Source organism: Protopterus annectens, chromosome 6.part1, assembly GCF_019279795.1.
Source record: "Protopterus annectens isolate FY-2018-M chromosome 6.part1, PAN1.0, whole genome shotgun sequence".
NCBI classification, from domain to species: Eukaryota; Metazoa; Chordata; order Ceratodontiformes; family Protopteridae; genus Protopterus; species Protopterus annectens.
The window spans coordinates 260,940,286-260,961,565 of NC_056738.1; the positions used below are offsets into that span (position 1 = coordinate 260,940,286).

Below are 21,280 nucleotides of genomic sequence, written 5' to 3' on the forward strand. Positions count from 1 at the left end.
GTGATTTTTTTTGTTATTGCAAGGTACTGTTCTCAATTTTATAGTAGGAGCTAGTTTTTAATTGAAAGAACAACTTCTTTATAAATAATCTGTTTTTATTTTAAGGTATAATACTTTAATACTTGCAGGTTTGAATTGTGAAGTTAATTGGAAATATTTGATTAAATTATTTAATTGGTTAATTGTATAAGTAATTAGTTTCATATATATGTGTGTGTTTTATGATGTTTGTTACTCCTTGAAGGCCTTGTGGCTGAGGAGCTAGAGATAATAATCTTTTTTCTTTGGAATGGTAGCCTGTCATTTATTTTATTTTAATTTTTCTCAGTTTCTAGTTGTGTCCACATGGCATAATTCACCTATTTTGATCACTTGTTAAGGACAATATTATATTTATGTTAGCCTATTTATTCCAACAAACTTTAGCATCTGCAATAGTAGTGCCCTCGCTATAGAGAAGTACAAATATAGTTCCAGTCTATGAGGGAGGGACTTTATTCTGTGTTGGAAATTATAGAACAATTAGCCTAGCTAGTCTGGTTGTCAAGTGTTTTGAGAGAATTCTCATTAGAATGATGCTAAATATAGCAGATTCACCATATCATGATGTCCATCAAAATGGGGTTTTATCAGGTATATTACTGTAACTACCTTAAAAAACTTCTATTCTACGGTTAGTTGTTACCTGGATGAAGGCATTTGAGTGAATATGATCTGCTTCAACCCTGCCAAGGCTTTCAGTTCAGTTCAGTTCCTCACTATGTAATTATTGAGTCATTGGAGAAATGAAAGTTCAATTATTATGTTGCTCATTGGCTTGTAACTTGGCTAAGGGATAAGTTGGCAAGGCTGTGTCCAGGGAAGCAGGTCTAAGGAATTTAAAATAGTAAGAAGAGTGACAAAAATATCACTTATTGATCCTTATTTGTTTCATATTTTGACATCTTCCTTTCCAGTATTTAATACATGTTGAGTTGAGAAATTTGCAAATGACACCAAAATTGATGGACCCAAAATATCTGTAAGAAATCAGTTTGCTAATTTATAACTATCCAGACAGAATATTTTTGTAGGCTGAAAATAATGTGCTCATTTTAATGAAAATATATGTAAAATTTAAGAAAAAGAATGTAAACTTCCCATATCACATGAATTGTATAGTGAGGAATGTGAATAGTTTAAGGATTTAGGTATAGTAACAGATAACAACCTGAAATTTCAAGGGCAGGTGAACAATAGTCTGTGGAACAAATTATGTGATTAGAATGTTTCAGAGAACAGTATCCTCAAGGAATGTTAAGGTATTGCTACCAACATATAAAACAGACATCAGACCTTTCCGGAGTATGGAAACAGTTTTTGTAGGTAACCAGTGGAAGATATAAATAGATTGGAAAGAGTACAGAGGTACTGTACCAAAAATATTAAAGCAATATCTGTACTACAGTATAATGAAGAGTAAGTAATATATAAGTGTTTGCAGGAATAAGAACATGGGAGTCTGCTTGGCATTTCAGTTGTAAACCATGATAAGGGTGCTCTGAACAACTCATTACTTGTGGAGTTTAGGAGGGTGAAATCTTCATTATCAAAGGGATTTTTTCAATTGGAGTTAGACAAAGGTAGAATTCATTGCCCTTGGAAATTAGATAGGCTGAAAGTACTGAGACTTTTAAAAATAAATTGGATTTTTTGTATGAGACTGAGGTATTTTGGGCACTGTCATCTTGGATGAAAGCTCACATTGATCTCGGTTTAGGTCCAGGGCCTAATACAAACAGTGAAACATTGAAATTTACTTTAAATACAATTGATATGTTGTCAAGGTGTAGGGTGTAAGATTGCTTGAAATGAATAAGATATGGCAAACGGATTTTTTTTTATTCAGAATGTGAGAATCAGAAAATTAGAATTAATGAATGCTAGAGGTAATTATGAACAAAGAGTAGTGCTAAGTGTAATAAGTGCAAGGAAGAGAGTTCAGGAAGCAAAAATGTATAGAAATCTGACACAATTGTTAGAACATGAAAAGAGTTATAAAGGAAGTTAGGTGATAAGTTAAAAAAAACTTAAATATGTGGTAATTGCATAAATCAAAACATATTTGATAGAAGTGTTTAAAGAAGTTTTTTGAAAAAGCTTATAAAGACAAATAATGAAAATGGTTATGAAACAGAAAAATGAACTGCACCAGAGGACAAAAATAAAAAGAAAAGGGTGGAAGCTTATGGCAGAATGTGATAAAAAATGAATGAGAAAATGTGGGACATTGTATCTAAAAATAATATTAATAAAACATCAAATAAACACCAGACTACACAAGTTTCATAACCTATTGCTTGTTTTTCCCCATACATTTCCAAGTGCTTTTTGAGTTTGTAATCCTTTGTAAATGATATATTTCTAGTTTTGATGCTGCCCTTTAAGAGCTTGTTTTTCTGCAGTTTGCACTGAAGATTGTTGAAATGTGTTTATATGTGTTTCCATTATACTTGTATTACCTCAAATTAAACCTTCATTTGCCAAATATCCATGAAATGAGCAACTTGTTGTGTTACATTCAATTACTACTTAGACATTTCTTCAGTAACCAGATTTGTACTTATATTTGCTTTATAGGATGTCAAGTACCTCTCTAGATGTTATGTTTGTAATTATTCTGTTTTTTTTTTCTGTTCATCGTTTTTTTTTTTTCATTTTAGCTGCAAAAGTTATTCAATGTCTGATTTTGTCATACTCATTACTGCTTACTTTATTAAGACTTATTTGCCAGTTTCAAGTCATTCATACATTACTCCTCCTCTGTGTTCAATTAGAGAAAAGTGGATAAGATAAATTTTTGTTAGCACTGGTGATCCAGTAACTCTCAGCAACATATAACAGCACTGAAAAATGTCCTACAAATCTTTCTATAACTTCAACAACCCTTATTACTGCATATTTCCCCAAAAATTATGATTATACATTATTATTTCTTTGTATACATGTCCTTGTTGTATCTATTAACAATCTTAAGATAAAAACTCTTTTTAATAAACAGGAGCCATACTTAGCTTAAAACTTGAAATAGTTGTTTTTTAGATACCCAAATAGCTGCACATATTACTTTCAAACAACTGGAAAATACGCCTACAGTCTATGCCTTTTTGTTTATTCATGCATGCATGGAAATCCAATAGAATGAGTTCATATACCAACGTATTTCTATGTTGTTTTCTCCCATTATATTTCATTGTATCCCCTTATTTCAACACTATCTACTTTTTTACAGTCTTATATTTTTGATATTTCACACAGCTATGCATTTTGTTCTAAATTTTCAATGCATCCATATTATAAACTATATACAATTAAATATCGATAGGCAGCTTTAATCTTGGTCACTTTTTAATCCACAGTGGAATATTGCAATTATTTTCTGCAGTTACTCACTACCTCCTAAGACTATTTACCTTTACTATAGTTAACTCATCTCATACACATTGTTTCCGTAAGGGCAGCTATACTATTATGCCCCAAGTGATAAACAAGTAAGTGTCAATGGTTTTACTCCTTTTTAAAGTCCAGAAGTATAAAGAAGGTGAGGAAATAAATGCAGCTACAAATACGTCCTTAATTTTTCATAATTCCATCCTTACTTCTTAATTCTTGATTGGCATTGTCTGCCTCACCCCATAAAAGTGTCCGCTAATATTCTTGGGGGCAAACTAGCTTTCACCTACCCATTACTGCTATTGGTGCTATAATCATTTTAGTCTTTTTTTTTTAAATAAATCTTTGTTCTTATGGTTGTTATACAGTTACTTAGTGTAGCTCCACATCAAGCCCATGATAAGTCTGCAGCAACTAAAATTCCATTCTGCTACCCTCATTGATGGTGCAGGAGGATAATGTGCTAAGTATGGCCCAGGCAACATGAGTTCAATTAGCAGATCAGGTGTTTGCAAGTGAAGCATTGAGGATGGACATGCCTGTCATGGGTGGATGAGAATATCAGGGTCACCTCTATGATAGAGTTTATTTATTGCATTTATTAACTGGGGGAGTTCTGCTGGGTGCAAGACCCCTTTTCATCAGAGGATCAGGGAGAAAAGCTAAACATGTTACATACAGATAAACATCAAGAGACAGTATACACAAAGGACAACACTGATTATTTTTACATAGAATATTACAGTATATGGAAGTATCAAGTAATTGTGAAGGGATGAGAGTGAGATATGTATACATTTGTTAATATAAGTAACATTAGAAAGAACAAGCAATGCATTTCTAGTGCAAAGCATGGACTTAACAGTTTAGTCAATAGTAAGTGTTCTACTAAATGGATGCAATGTAGATTTGGACAGAAAGGGAGAGAGGTATACAAAGGAAAATACAGTGGAGTAAGGTGGCTAAGGCATAAGTAGTGGGGAAATTGTCTGTATAATGCTGGATTGTTATATTAAGGGTCTGATGAGTCTGCAGAACTGGGTCAAAGGTCATTATAATTATGTGTGATATATGGAAGGGGGCTGGGCAAATCTAAGATTATGTTAGTTTTCTATCCAGGAGAAGAGCAGGGGCAGATCCAAAATTTGCCCAGATGGGATTTTAGAAGGGACTTGAAGGATTTGTGTTTTTTTCTGGTCTGATACAGAGTTGAGTAAAGTTCCAAGCTTTTGCAGGAAAGTTAGATAAAAGTGCATCTCCAAAGCTATTAGATTTAGAGATGACTAGCAGGAGTTTATTTTTGTATTGTAATGGTCTTGGTATTGGGAAGTATTGTTGGATGATTGTTGATAGGGTTGGGCAGCTGTTGCTACAGTAGATAAATTTATGTAGGAAAGTTAGATGACGGCATGCTAAGAAATGGGATAATTCTAGCCAGTTAAGCTCGTTGAGAGACAGACAGTGATTGGTACAATGTAGGTGGTTTGCAGTGACTTTAAATATTTTGTGGTAGTATTGTTCTAGTTTGGGAAGTTTAGTGGTTGGTAGATTTGTAAATATTGAAAGAGAGTAGAAAAGGGTGGGTGGGGGGAGGGTGGAGCTAGGTGTTTTCTGGCAATGTCGGCTGCCAAGCTTTTGCTGGGGATTTTAACAACATTTTGAATATCATAATCAAATTTCATGTTTTTGTCTATGTAAATACCAAGTAGTTTGGTGGTAGGGAGACACGTTCAATACTTGTGCTGTTAGAATAGGTGATATGAAAGGATGATTTTTTGGGTGTGAACAGGATGCGTTTAGTTTTTTGGGAAGTTAAGGTATAGCTGGGAATCAGCTAACCAAGATTCAATTGATGTGAAGGATTTCTGTGCAATTTTTTTTGAAGGTTGCCAAGGTTATTGGAATAGCATATTAAGGTGGAATCATCTGACTACTGGACTATTGAGGCAGATTTGGTATGTTTTGAGAGTTTATTAATAAAAATTTTGAAAAGAATGGGGCAGAGAAGTGAGACTTGAGGGATGCCAGTAGTTACAAGTAGAAAGGATGAAAATTAATTTTGCTATTTAACAGCTTGTTGCCAACAGAAGAGGTAGCTTTGGAACCAAGGCATGGAGCCGTTATTGAGGCCTAGGCTAACAAGTATGTTCTATATAACATTAGATGTTATGTGATCCTATCTCGCCTACATTCTGACTGATGGGTTCGGAGCCGATCCCTCGGCTCCGACTCGGCACGCTTATGCTATAGAGCGAGGCCTCTAATTGGCTGAGCTATCTTTATCCCAGGATGCACCACCACTAATCCCCCAGATCTCGTTTGCCGCTTACAGAGCTTGGACGTAGTCTCAACATTGGCTGGGCTAAGTACTATATTTACAGTCTCTTTTCCTGTCAGTAGTTCACTCATTTCAACCCAAAAGCTGTTTTAACGGCTATTTTTTGTGTATGAGTGTGTTTCTTGTTCTTTCATTGAGTTTTCATTAAAATTTCCTGTCAGAGAAGGTTCTGTTTAAGTTAGAGGGGCCTTCCCCTGTACTAGCTACTTTAGTGGTTGTGTGTGGGTCAAGTACCCGTTTGAGTTAGAGGGTCTTGACCCTCCTTGTTTCCCTTTCCTTTCTTACTGTTCTTGTAAAAAAAAAAAAAAAAAGAGAAAAAGTTCTGTGGTTAATTTTTTTTTTCAGAGTTGGTGTTTTTTGTGTATATAAACGCTTAATCTACTGTTGTGCTATATTTTTTCTTCATTATGTCTAAAGAACATAAACCCTCTGGGTTTAAGAAGTGCACAAGGTGTGGGTTCAAAATGTCCATAATGGGCGACCACTCCTCGTGCGTCTATTGCCTTGGCGCCAAACATTTACAGGAATCGTGCAGTGTATGCCATGCGTTTTCCTCCAGAGTTCTCCAGGAGAGGAAGAACAAATTAATCCTCAAAGGATTAATTAAGCCTTCCTTCGAGGAGGCTTTGTCTTCCTCTCCTTCTCCTTCCAAAAAGAGGAAAGCGCCGGCTCCGACCAGTCAGTCGGATCCGACGGCTAAAAAGACTAGGCAGACTTCTCCATCGGCTCCACGGACTTCGGAGCCGAGGTCGGAACGGTCTGCCTCGATGCCTCCAGCCTCGACCCCTCGGGTTTCGGAGCCGAGGTCTGGGGCATCGAGAGGCGGGCCACCCTCATCGGCTCCACTGATATTGGAGCCGATAAGGGTCATCGGCTCAGACACTTCCCCCTCGGAGCCGAAGTCTTTATCGGCACCGAGAGAAATTTATTTGAAGGTTTCCTCGGAGCCGATAATTGTTGAGTCCTTTCGGAGCCGGTCCCCGAGCCCTTCAGAGCCGATGGAGAAATCGGTTCGGGCCCGATCGGTATCCTCGAGATCTTCTAGGATGTCTGATTCAGACATCGACAGGGTGCTCCTTCGACTCTTCCCGTCTCCGGTGTTCCAAAAGATGGTTTCGGCTCCAGCCCATTTGGCTTCGGAGCCGATGGTCCACTCCCTTACTGTACTTCCTCCTCCAACAGCTTCGGCACCGTTGGAGCAGGTGTTGGTGGAACCAGTGGAGGTGTTAGGGTCAGGCCTGACCCTTGCTCTGACTCCGGCTCCTGGGTCGGAGTTCAGTGCACGGACTTCTTCCTTTGGCCCTGGGGGGGAGGCTTCGGGATTGATACCTTTGGTCCCAAGTCTCCCTCTTGGTGCGTTGGCGGCGGGAGTACCGTCCACTGTCGTGGCCACGGAGGGGGGACCTTCCCAGGATTCTGGTGGTCCCGCCTTCAGGGCTATGAGGAGTGCTCTAGCCAAATCTTCATTGGCTACCTCCACAGTTTCCCCAGCTCCTTCCCTACATTTGGAGACTGGGTCGTTGGCAGTTCCCCTGTCTGCAGACAGCGGAGCCCCTGGGCCTCAGGTTACCCCCGCTGGGGTTTCTCCCCCTCCTGGAGGTCCTTCTGAAGCCTCTTTGGAAGAACCTCCCAGGAAGAAAACGTGCAAGAGGAAGCACGTTGACTCCCCTGACGAGTCTTTGACATCTGACACCGATCTCGATGATGCAGAGGGGTCCCCCAAGTCATCCTCGGATGATGTCTCCTTTGCAGACATCCTGGAAGCCCTAAAACAACGAGGCGGCTGGCAGTCCAAACCTCCCTCTGCTGATGAGTCGGTGTTCCTGAAGGCCTTCGGGGCTCAGCCCTCTGCCTCCTGGGTGTCTCCGCCCTTCGACGAGCTCTTGGATTTGATCTGTCGAAGGGCGTGGGAACACCCGGACTCTGTGGAACCGGTGCCCGCTCGTCCAAACAAATTTCTTTCGGTGCCCCCAGATAGAGAGTTCCTCACAAAAGGTATGGCTGTGGATGCTATGGTGGTGGCATCTGCTATGCAGCAGGATGTAGCAGAGGCTTCTACGTCCGTCCATCCTCCTAATAAGGAGTCTAGGAGCATGGATCGGTACGGCAAGCACACCCTAAGTTCAGCGGCCTTTACTCTGAGGTCTTTGAACTACCTGACGCACTTTACAAGATTCCAGAGGGATCTGATTAAGGAGCTATCCGATACCCTCTTAGGTAACCTGCCTGAGGAGCTGGCCCAGACGGTTGGATCTCAGCTGGCTACAATGTCATCCATTTCGAACTCGTCCATGAGGCTCATTTCATATGCGGCCGAAGGGGCGAGTAGAGCGGCGGGTACAGGCATTGCTCTACGGAGACAAGCCTGACTCCGCCTGTGTCATTTCACGGAGGCCTTCAAGTCTTCATTCGCCGACGCCCCCTTTGATGGGTCCTCCCTGTTTGGGCCCAAGGTGAAAGACACACTTACCCGCTGTGAACAGGAGGGTAAGACTCTGACTGCCATAGGGGCACGATTTTCCACTCCCTTTCGGCCTTATCCCAAGGCTAAAAGAGGAGGGAAGATGTGGTTCCGAAGATCGCAGAAGTCTTACCCCTCTCAGCAGGAAGGTTCCCCCTCCAGAGGCAGAGGAGGGGGAAATTCATCAGGAAGACGCCGTCCCAGAGGCGGCAGAGGCCCCCGCAACACTGGAGACCGCGAGTCCTTTCGTGGCTCTTCAGCTTTTCATAGTCCCTGAGGGATTGCCCGACTGTGCTGCTCCGGAGCCAGTCAGGGGTCGTTTTTCGAAGCACCTAAAGGTCTGGGAAGGGATCACTCAGGACTGATGGGTGCTTCGAATTATCGCCGGAGGTTACTCCATCCCATTCTGTTGTCCCCTCCCTCAGTCCAAAAGAATCCCGGACCCACCACCCAGTCAACGGGATACCACAGCCATAGAAATTTCAAAACTGCTGCAAAAAGGAGCCATCCAACCGGTCCCCGCAGACCAGATCGGATTAGGGACTTACTCAAGATTCTTTTTGGTGCCAAAAAAGACCGGGGACTTGAGGCCCATTTTGGACCTAAGAAACCTAAACCGCTCAGTCAAGAAGTCCAAGTTCCGAATGGTCACTTTACAAACCATTCTCCCATTGTTGGAGAAAGGTGTTTGGATGTGCTCCATAGACCTCAAGGACGCGTATTACCATATCAAAATACATCAAACATCCAGGAGACACTTGCGCTTCAGCCTAGGAGGCAGTCATTTTCAGTTCCGTGCGCTGCCCTTTGGTCTCACCACAGCCCCCAGGGTGTTCACCAAATGCTTGGCAGTAGTGACTGCTCACTTGAGGAGTCTAGGATTCCAGGTGTTTCCATACCTAGACGACTGGCTTCTAACTGCCACCTCCAAGCATCTACTTCTACGGAGCCTGCAAGCCACAACATCACTGGGCAATTCCCTTGGAATCACCTTCAATTGGCCAAAGTCTGTGTTACGGCCATCTCAAAGAATAAGATTCATAGGGGCAGAGATAGATTCAAACCAGATGCGGGTCTATCTACCTGCAGACAGAATTCAGATCATACAAAATCAGGTTCGAGCCTTACTCCCCAGGTCCAAAGCCCCAGCCAAAATGGTCATGCAGCTATTGGGTTCGATGTCTGCCACAGTTCTGCTAGTTCCCTTGGCAAGGTTACACATGAGAATCCTCCAGTGGCTTCTTTCAACTCAGTGGTCCTTTCAGGAACTCCCTCTCAATCATCTAATATGGATCACAGAATCTTGCAGACGGGACCTTCGCTGGTGGCTAGAGTCCTCCAATTTGGATCAGGGACGACCCTTTGTTCTTCCCCCACCGGCGGCCACTTTGACCATGGACGCCTCCCAGACGGGGTGGGGGGGCATTCCCTGGGCAGGTCAGTCCAGGGCAAATGGCATCCGGAGGAGGCCCCTCTCCACATCAACATTCTAGAAATGAGGGCAGTACTCCTGTCCCTCCAAGCCCTTCACAATTACCTCCCTCAGGGCGTAATTGCTATTCACTCAGACAACATGTCAGTTGTCTGGTACCTGAACAAACAGGGAGGGACCAGATCCTATCCTCTTTGCAGGGAAGCGATGAGAGTCTGGGAATGGGCAGTCTCGACCAAACGCTTCCTAGTGGCTACTCACATACCGGGCAAGTCCAATGTCATAGCCGACAGGTTGAGCAGAACCATCCTCTCTCCTCACGAATGGTCTCTGAATATGACTACAGCAAGGCAGATTTTCAGCGAATGGGGAGTTCCGTGCTGCGACCTCTTTGCGACTCCTCTGAATGCGAAGTGCAAAGATTTTTTCTCCCTAATCCCGGCTCCGGGGAAGAGCCCTATGGACACGTTAGTCCATCCTTGGCCCACCGGCCTGCTTTATGCCTTCCCTCCAGTTCCTCTCCTACCCAGGGTAATTCAAAAGGCATCTCTCTTAGGGAGCAAGATGATCTTAATTGCTCCTTATTGGCCTCGTCAAGTCTGGTTTCCCTATCTTCGGAAACATGCTCTGGAAGGTCCATGGTTCCTGGACCAGGTCCCAGACCTACTGATTCATCAGTCGGGACTACTACACCAGTCCCTACACACATTAAAATTGACGGCCTGGCTCCTCCTCTTCCGACCATAGTCAGGAGACATGCACTGGACCCAGATGTGGTGCACATATTGTCTTCAGCCCACAAGTCTACTACGAAGAAACTGTATTCTAGCAAATGGAAAAGGTTTGCTATCTGGGCTCAACTCCGGGGCCTGGACCCCATTTCTACTCCTGTGGCAGAAGTACTCAAATTCCTGACCTCTCTTTTCAACCAAGGCTCTTCTGTTTCTACCATCAAAGTACAATTGGCAGCGATTTCTAATTTTCATGAATCCATAGACCCTCCTTTAATGAGCAACAGGTTGTGTAAGACCTTCTTGAAAGGTGCTGCTCTATTAAGACCTCTGATTTCTCATCCTGCACCTCCATGGGATCTCGATATAGTATTACGTGCCTTGACTTCTTTCCCCTTTGAACCGGCAGCTACCTGTGATCTGAAGTTTCTATCATGGAAGACAGCCTTTCTAGTGGCAATTACTTCAGCCAGAAGGGTTTCAGAACTTCAAGCTTTGTCAGTGAAACCCCCGTACTTGGTTTTTCATACAGACAGGGTATCCCTCAGACCAAATCCTTCTTTTGTTCCTAAAGTCTGTTCTACTTTATGCTTGCAACAGTCGTTAGAGCTCCCAGTTTTTTTCCCAAAATACTCCAATAAAGCAGAGTTTATTTTCCACACACTAGATGTCCACAGGCAGTTACGTTTTTATTTGTATAGGACCAAACAATCAAGGAAGACAGATCAGTTGTTTGTGTCCTTTGCAGAAAACAAATTGGGCAACCCAGTCACGAAGGTCACTATTGCCAAATGGATCAGGGACTGTATTACTCAAGCTTATATTTATTCTAACAAAGAGCTTTCCACCTCTGTTAAGGCTCATTCTACAAGGGCTATGGCTACTTCAGTAGCATTTCATTCTAAGCTTGCTATTGGTGACATTTGTGCTGCGGCTACATGGTCTTCCCCGCACACCTTCATTTCTCACTACAAATTAGATGTGGCATCTAGAGGACGAGCTTCATTTGGTTCCACAGTGCTCAGGAGTGTTTTCCAATGAGCCACCTGGGATTTAGGCGCTAGGGACTCTGTCCCATCAGTCAGAATGTAGGCGAGATAGGATCACATAACATCTTTTAGTTTTGTACTCACCATAACTTCAGATGTTTGGGATCCATCTCGCCTACATTCCTAATAACCCACCCTCCTTCCCCCTTCCTTGGAGATCAGAGGATATCAGAAGGTCCGAATCCTGTTGTTTCATCTTGAAACATCTAACAATGTTATATAAACAAGATGTGCATGTGTGCATGAATGCGGACAAACAAGATCTGGGGGATTAGTGGTGGTGCATCCTGGGATAAAGATAGCTCAGCCAATTAGAGGCCTCGCTCTATAGCATAAGCGTGCCGAGTCGGAGCCGAGGGATCGGCTCCGAACCCATCAGTCAGAATGTAGGCGAGATGGATCCCAAACATCTGAAGTTATGGTGAGTACATAACTAAAAGTTTTAGAACAGTTAGTACCAGAGGCTGCAGGTTTGTGAAATCCAGGACTGGTGCCAGGCAGGTGATGTCAGAGCTGTACACTGGTACAAAAAAAATTCCATTCTGCTCACTCCACCTCCATATCTCCACCATTACCTTTTACTTAAAGTCACAAAACTGAAGGGTGCTGGTAATAATCAACACTGTGACACTGTACTCCACAAAGAGACTTATTTCTTCCCAAAAGATTATTTATTTTTTTGCCAAAATCATACAGACTTATTTAGAAATTTAGTTTAATGTTACTTAAATGTCTTTTCATTGACAAATCATTTTTCTTTTTCCATTTTAATGATTTACAAAATGCATTCCCACTTGAAAGCAAACATAACATTCTGAAGGTGTTCCATGCCTTCTTTTTCCTTCATTTTCTGTTTAATGTTTTGGTTCAGCTATGGGGAAGTGTCATCTGTTATATGTCTGGCTGTAATTCAGAAATTTTTGTAACAGTAAACAGATGCTTTCAATGTATTCTAAGACTATGTTTGAGTTAGGCTACTCACTAACACAATACAGTCATAATAATAAAAGTTCACTAAATGGGAATTCTTGATTATGTTTAAAGACCATGAAAATGAAGATGATTCCTGGAATGTTGTCTACTGCTGCAGAATGAAATAACAGTGTGGCCATTACTGGAAAGTGTAATTAACTAGCAACTAGTAGTGGGTTAAAATGTACAGCATACATTTTTTGCATGGAAAAGGACAATTACTGATTTTGTTTGGAGACTGTGATTCTCTCAATAATCACAACAGAAATTCACTCACAGACACTCACAAACCTCCCACTCACACTCTCCCAGAACTCAGATATATGTGAATACACACACAAACGCGCACACACATGCACACACACACACACACACACACACACACACACACACACACACACACACACACACACACACACACATATATATGCATACACTCCAATTCACACACAGCACAAATTACTACATTGGCTATCTGTGCAGGGTGAAGGAGCTCTCTTTCATTCTGAGCAGATTCCCATCATTGTAATTCACACATATGCACTACAAGAATGGTAGTGAAGTGAATGAATTATGTCTTTGGAGCTCTGCTCTGCCACTTTCATAAATCGCCATCCAATGAGCTGCTCTGAACTTCACTTTAAGTGCATACTGCGTGGCAAGAAGGTCTGTGAATTGGAATTCTCTTGCAAAATATGTAAAACCAGCTTGTACCCTTCACAATCTGAATACTAGCTATAATTATGTATGTGTCCACAGACAGAAAGAAAAAAATGAGGTAAATCAGTCATAACAAATTATGAATTAGATTGCTGAGTAAAATACTTTTATAGTAATTTCTTGTCTATTGAATTTGAAAGTCTGACATGATTTAAAATTGTCTGAAATGGGCGAAATGCTGTATTTTATACTCAAATAGCTTGAAATGAGCATGTGGCTTTCTTTGTTATGTTGCTGGCATAGCAGCTATAATTCTGCATACCCACAATGAAGACAACCCATATTAAAGTTGAAACTGGACGTGTCTTCATATTTTCATTCATTTGCTTAAGAACAGGCTTTTTATTCTACATTGAATTATAATTACTGACACTGAAAATCCTAAAGGGACTAACATTAATACACTTTATGCAGAAGTTACAGTCATCAATGTTTGAAGGCAGTAAATAAAATATTTTAAGGTTCATTATATAAGATCATAAACTATCTTCTTAATCAGAGATATTGCTAAGAGAAAGCTGCAGGTCTCCAACATGAAGGGTCAGTTCATTCTGTGTCTGGACTCATACTACCCTCATATCATGATAAACAGTTGACCTTCTTCATCTGTTTCACAGTAAACTCCATGGCCAACACTGTCTTCAAACTTACTCTGCAACATACATCCAAGATCAGATCTCATAATACTTGGCAATAAATAACTGTTTATCTTTCTTCTGCTTCTCATTTTACAGAGGAGAAAGATAGAGTTCACTATTGCACCAGTGTCCTTCAGGCTTTTTTTTAAATATTCGTGACTTAAAACAGATAATGTCAGGCCACCTCCATTCCAGAGTACATGCCATTCCCTCTCCCTATCAACTGGAAAGCTTCTCCCTGCAAAAAAGTATTGCTTTCTACTATTAAACCAAATAAATAAAAATGAGAAAGCTATTGTGAAAAAATTATTTGCAAATGGAGTACAATAAGTATTCTGAGGAAAAAGGTGCATGTCCCATGGGGAACTGACATCAGGGAAGATTAATATAAGCAACAATTTGGAAACAAACCCCCCACTTTGGATGCGTCTTCAACTAGTGCTTGCAATACTAGGCTAAATGTTACTCACTCCCTTTTTCAATTGTTTTTTGAATTCCATTTTTTCATTGCTTTTTTCAATTACACTGGCAAGTTAAAAATCAAGAATGTGATTCTGAAAGTTAATTCAAAAATAAATTACCTTTAGCAGGGTAGTAAGGTGTTAGTAGGTCCCCAAAGTATCCATTGAAGGATCCACGTTCCACTCCTGATGGAGGAAGGTACCAGGAATTAGGATAAGTCTCAGTCTCAGACACTTTGCCATCATTCATTTCTTTAGGGTCTGTATATATAATAATTCCGATCACGCCAAACTTGGCTGCATTAATTGCCTTTCCAGTCAGAAGAACAATGTTAGAAAAATTCAGTAAGACCACTGCTCAGATCTTCATATAAAAAAGAAAACAGCAAGAGGAATGTTTGCATTGACCACATAATGTGCATTTTTTATTTTTAGTTTTAAATATATTTGTTTGTGTGGTTGCCAATCAGTGATAGTTTCTCTTTCTTTTTGCTATCACCATTTCTAGCTGAGGCACTACTGAGCAATGAATTAATAGTAATATTTTACAAGGATGGAGAAATGCATTTATTTCCCGCAGCCTCTGATTGCATACTATGTAATGTTCAGCACATTGTGATTCATTCTTTCATGTAACACAAGAAAAACACATTTGGTGTATGTACCTTCTTTTTAAACTAAAACCATGATCACCCTCTGTTGACAAACTGCCAACTCACTTCCTTAGGATTGCAGCTAATCCAATAGCATATCCTGTCTCCATCCTTATTAATCGCTCTATTAGAGAATTAACTGTCCTCTCAATTTGGAAAAAATCCCACATTACACCCATCCACAAGGGAGGGAATTCTATTAAACTCTAACTATTGACCTATCGCAATTCTCTCTCCTCTTTCCAAAATTTTTTAATATTTTGTTCACACACAAATCTTAACCTATCTTATCCAAGAAAACCTGATTACCCTGACCCAGCATGGATTTTGCCCATACCATAGTACAACTACTGCTCTCATGTCTTTTATCAACTCTATCTGTCTTGCTACAGATAAGAATAAACTTGTGTCCTGCCTCTTTTTAGACCTTTCTAAAGCCTTTGACACTGTGTCCCTCCCCATCCTTCTCTCCAAGCTAGCCCAACTTAACTTATCCAGTTCTACTATCTCTTGATTCAACAGCTACCTTTCTGACAGGATGCAATCTGAGAATTGGCTATCTACTTTTTCTCCCTTTATCCCTATTAATATAGGTGTCCCCCAAGGCTCAATTCTAGGTCCCCTTATTTTTAACATCTTTACTAACTAACTATACCGATCTTGTCCCCAGTCCTCCCTCATTCAGTTTGCTGATGACTCTGCTATTATCTCTTTTGCTGACTACCCTACAGATCGATTACTATTACACAAAAATCCTTTAACCTAACAGAATCCTGGCTATCTAACAACCAACTCATTCTTAACCCTAAAAAAAACAAAACTCCTCCTCTTCCTCCTTAAATCCCTCTATCACATGAAATCATCTTTTTCCATCTCCTCACTAATTAATACTTTCATTTCCCCTGTAACTCATGCTAAGTTCCTTGGTGTGACTATAGATGATCGGCTCAAATTTGATTTACAAAAGTTTGGTTTATTGTATATAAATAAAAGGTTCCTTACCCCTGACGCTGGGATCTCACATGCCCATGCCTACCTTCTTCCTAATCTCTTTTATGGCTCACAAATCCTAACTAATCTACAGTCTTTTCTTCTTTCCAAATTAGAATCTATCTACAATAAGTGGCCAGATTCGCTGCTAACCTGTCTTTTAAATCTCATCATTGCCTGGCTCTGCGGACACTTTACTGCTTAGAGTTTCCTAACCAACTCCTATTATCACAACTTCGAGTAATTCATTCTATACTGAATAAACCCTACAACTGCCCTAGTATCTCTTCACTTATCTCCCTTTACACCCCCGCTAGATCTCTTAGAAGCTCTGATCAATACCTACTTCAAACTTATAAACCGAACATATCTATTGGACATTATCTCTTTAGTGCTTCTCTTGCCTCACGTTGGAACAAACTTCCACTGCCCCTGAGAAATATCTCCAATGTTCACAAATTTAAGAAAACACGAAGATTGCGCCAAAATAATATCTGGTCCTGTCTCTGTAATATCCAACTTGAACCCCTCCCCTACTTTAGATCTACTTTCTTCCTACTACCTTCCTTTTGTTTCTCTGTTATATTTTCTATCTTTCTCCTTACTTTTAATTTTATTTTTAATTTTACTATTATTGCTGATATTGTTAAATTTCCTGTAAATATTTATATTGTACCATATTTCATTTTATTATTACTGTTGTTATGTGGAGGTTTTCTCCCCGGGCCTCCACTGGAAAAAGGTTTTGCCCAGTTGGACCATCCCGGTTAACAAATGTCAGATAAATAAATAAATAAATATCTTCCTGCAAAAAAAAATTATTACTCATTCATTTTTGTTCCAGTATTTTACAGACTCCCATATTTTAATGATAGCCAAGCAGACTCAGTTTCAAAGGCTATAAGTTCTTAAGGCTGACACAATGTTAGATTGAATGAAAACATCCACACCCATATTATTCAACTAATAAGCTATTATATTACATTGTATTTACTGCAAAACAATCATTTTATACTTAGTAAGTCATCAAGTTCTATGCACCACTAGTTCTCAAACTTTTGTATAATGGATAAATAAGTATTTGGTGATTAGAAAAACTCCTTCCACATCATCCTCACTGGACACATGAAAAAGAACCTGAAGCAAAGAAAGCTGCAAAACCTGCAAATAGGCAGTTTAATGATAGGTATCTACAGTTTGGATTCTACTGGGTGGACAGTTCTATACCTCTGTTTCTCTTATGCCTTACGAGTACTGAATTGCTATTGAAGCAGAACATGTTGTCAAGTAAATTAAAAAAGCAACTTGATAGTAAATGTTCATTACTTCAAATAGAAAATAGTTTTAGTTGCTTGCAAGACCAGAAGGGGAAGCAAGCAAGGTTATCTTGGGTGCTGTAACAGTTTTTGCAATGTAAGCCAGTTATTTGGTTAACTTATTGCAAAGTTGAAACACCTACACACAATAGCAGAAAATCTGATTACGTCATTCTATCCGGAAATTGTCATAACTATGATAGCTGTCAAACAAGATGCACAATTTCTTTTGTCCAGTAGTACAGGCAGTTGTTGCAAGACAAAACGACACTTGACATTTTAACAAAGCGTCAAGAAAATTAATAATATAAATAGGATTGCCCTACTTCTGGTCGATGTCAGACATGTTGACATCCATCGCATAGTAAAAATGTTCTGTTTTGCAGCGAAATTCCTGGATGCACAACAGGAAAAGAGACTTTTAAAGTGACTACAACCTTCTATAAGGAAGAAGGTCAATAATAGAAAGATTGTTAGTGATATTAGTGTTTCAGAAGTGATGTAGAAAATGATTTCTAGGCAAGGTTAAGCAACAAACACCTGACGTAAAACTGAATTTTTGCTTACATCATAAAGTACTGTTTGCACAAACCTTGCTATAATAACTTAAAGCAGTACTTGATACAGATGATAAAATTTTCATGTTCCTTAAGAACTACATATTAAAGGCATGATTGTTTCAAATATCATTTTTCAACTATGGAGGTCAGTCCATTTGGGACCTACCCTTGTTTGGGTTGTAAATATTGTAGTTCCATACATTCCACATATAGTGTGTTCATTAAACATTTAAATTAAAATATAGTTGCTAGGTGTAGGTACACAAAAGTACAGGAGTAATATATTTGGCTAGGTGCTACAGATGTGAGGCGTTCTGTGTAGGGAAAACCATTAGAATGCGTTCATCAAGAATTTACGAACATTGTGAAGCCATAAGGAAAAAAGATGCAACCAGCAAACTAGGCAAACATGCCATGGTTTGTAAAGAGTACAAAAAAATGTACATTTTTTGTGCTGGATAAAATTGATCAATTATTCTTTACCAACAGCTTTAATAATGTCTTGGAATACAAAGAACTGAGATGGCAAATTTTGTTAAGCGCAGATAAAGAACCTGACTTGAAGTAATTAATATCAAATATATCTTAAAGAATAAATGTGTATAGTGTGCTGCTTTAACATTATAATTTATTAAGTGAGGAAGATCATTGAGTAAGTCATAGTCTTGCGATATATCCTTGGTATTTAAACTATTCCTTTCCTATGTCTTGATGTTCTGAAGAAGTTCTTGTTAATAAAGGATGAAAGTGCTTAACTTATTTGGCACTGAGTGAGCATTCTTGTTGGTTTGGGCATTCTACTTTGTTCAACAATTCCACCAAAAATCAAGAAACTTTGTGCTTCAATGAAGGTTCATAATTTCCTCTGATTGCAAGGTACGTAACTTTTTTTTTTTCTCCTCTGGGAAGGTACGTAACTTTTTTTTTCCCTCCTCTGACAATAATAATGCCAGAGTAACAGTGCTTCCTAACTGTATTTCTAAATTGAACAATGCTATGCTCAGGTTACAATCCAGCAGTTACATTATAAAGTAACTTCTAACCCTTACGTGCAAAAGTGTGAGGCACTTGTCAGTGAAGGCATGGAAGATGAGCAAGGAATGGTAATGGTGAATGGAACTGATTCTGGCATCGTCATCTGAATTTTGAAAGGAAACTTTTTTTTTTATTCTTTGTTGACTAGGTTAGTCCCACTAGGCTGGTGGCCTCTTTTCAGGGAAGACCCAAGATTGTATTCATACTATTAGGAATTTGGCCAGTGCATTAGGTAACTTTCCCTGGACTTTTCGATAGATGCTATGGGATCCTTTACATCCACCTGAGCTACCACCAACTCAAGCAGATGGGACCCCTGCTTAACATCTCATCCAAAGGACAAAATGTTTGCATTGCTCAAAGTGGGAAGGCAACCCACTTTCATTCAGGTGCTGGGCTTCATCAGATCAAGTGGCCGACAGGGTCATCTCTTGTGAAGGTTGCAAAAATTATGTAGGTCTGTGAAGAGGACATACTGTAACTGATGAGAAAGAGCCTTAATGAGCAAAATCCTGTTTACAATATGAAAATCATGATATAATGAAACTCCGTCAACTGCTGGGGTCTGAGAGAATTCAGTCCATGTTAAACTGAATTAAGTGTAAAACTGTTCTGTTTTGCATCTGTTACTATCAGACCTCACAAAAAATAACTGTTGGTATAGTAACATAAAATTGAGATAAGGTGGAATGCACAGAAAAGGTAACATACTTGTGAGTCATTCATAACAGTTCTTTCTCTTCCATTATTTTTTCAATACCAATATTGAAGAGATCTGGAACAGAAAATGTCCCCTTTATTTGCTATATTTATTTCTCTTTCCAATATAGTAGTAATACTCACAAGAACACTTTTTGGTCTATGTGATTAATGACTGCCTATGAGACCTGATATTTTTGTAACTGCTGCCATGACATGCACCTTACCTAATATACTTTGTTCTAATATAAAGTTGAACACCTTGCTTATCAAAAACTAAAGAAAATCTTATTGTATCCCTTTTCTACATTAACTATGCTGAATGTTATAATGAAACATGCATGGTACAGATCTGCTGTCAAGAGTAGAAGGCCAGTGTTCTTATGAAATCCCCCTCAAGTTTTCCATCAATCACGTTAAGTACCCACTTTCTTTGGGATTTTGGCAATATAATCATTTACTATAAGTGGCATGTCCTGCCACTTACTTATGCACAACTTAAACAGCTGATGATGCTAACCAACATGAGCTGATAATGATCTGTGTTTGTATCAGAGTATTATTACCATGACTTACCTTTGCACCTCTGCCAGCACCCCCATACCGAACTATGGCAATCGTGCCTGTTAGATTTATACTTTGACTGAGGTATTCAAAGTCACTGATTTTTCCCTGATTTGCAAAGACTAGTTTGCCCTGTTAATTAAAAAAATAAAATTAACATACGGGTTAGAAAATGAAAAGGCGTGGCAAGTCAAATTAAGCAATACTGAAGCTTTGCAATAGGTAGACAGAAACAGATAGTCCTCATGGATGTTCACAGTTAATGTGTTTCACCTGGCTTTTTGTTGACATATAAATCTCACTTATTTAAGTATACTCCTTATACACCTTTTGGATTACTCTTGTAGTGGCATGAGTAATGACATGGAAATCAACATTTTAGTTCAGGTCCCATTAACATAGATTCCCTTTATTTAATGTTTCCCTTATAATTCTTTCAAGGTTCTTCAGTTGACTCACTCATACATGTCAAGGACATTTTCAGTCACTGATAGTCTCCGTAATTGCCTTGTTTATCCTGTTACCTTTAGACACCAGAAAACATTTGTTTTTGTGAGGTAGGTAAGGAAGTGGGCCTTTGGCCCATACTTGAATGCTCTGTGGATGTCAGTGAGATAAATGTTCACTGCAGTTTCTTTCAAATAAATTAAACAATCAATAGCCTTAGCAAAATGGCGTTAAGTGCACTGAAAATGTTCAAGTTGCTCCCGTTCATTTATTTCTCATTTGCTGGCACTAAATAATGATACAGTAATTCTATTAAAAGCTTACACATGTCAGCAAAAGTACAAGTAACTCACTTCTGTATGTTCTTGTAGTCTGATACCCATTATGGATTAGCATATGGCAAACCAGACCTACAATTATGAATCATTCTTAAATATTTCTACTACCAGCCTATGTTAGTTTCGTAAGTGTTTACTAGGCTAATGACCATAAGGGCCTTTTTAAGCTTAACCATGCATCCCAAATCTCTGACAAGTTATGGTACCCTATATAAGTGTAAGCAGGGCCTTGGGAGATAAAATATTTATAAGCAGGGGCCTACCAGATTAACCGTTTACAGGCTGTCTGTGTCCATTAGAGACATAGGTGACAAACCAGGAATGAATTTCCTGTTCCCCATCCAACTGTCCAGGTTAAACTTGAATTGAGTTACAGAGAAACTTTGCTTGACATGGATGGCAAGCCTGTTCCAGAGAAGGGGTAGCCTCTGAGATACATACCTG

General features: G+C 39.6%; 1 protein-coding gene across 1 annotated transcript in view; it reads right to left on the reverse strand.

Moving 5' to 3' along the window:
- The window catches only part of NAALADL1 (N-acetylated alpha-linked acidic dipeptidase like 1), a 712,563-nt gene that overhangs the window by 585,071 nt on the left and 106,212 nt on the right, over window positions 1-21,280 (reverse strand). Inside the window, exons 4-5 of the mRNA XM_044075363.1 lie at window positions 20,064-20,183; window positions 14,355-14,544 (exon numbers count right to left, since the gene is read on the reverse strand). Of these exons, the coding sequence (XP_043931298.1) occupies window positions 14,355-14,544; window positions 20,064-20,183 (310 nt within the window). The remainder of the gene's footprint in view (window positions 1-14,354; window positions 14,545-20,063; window positions 20,184-21,280) is intronic.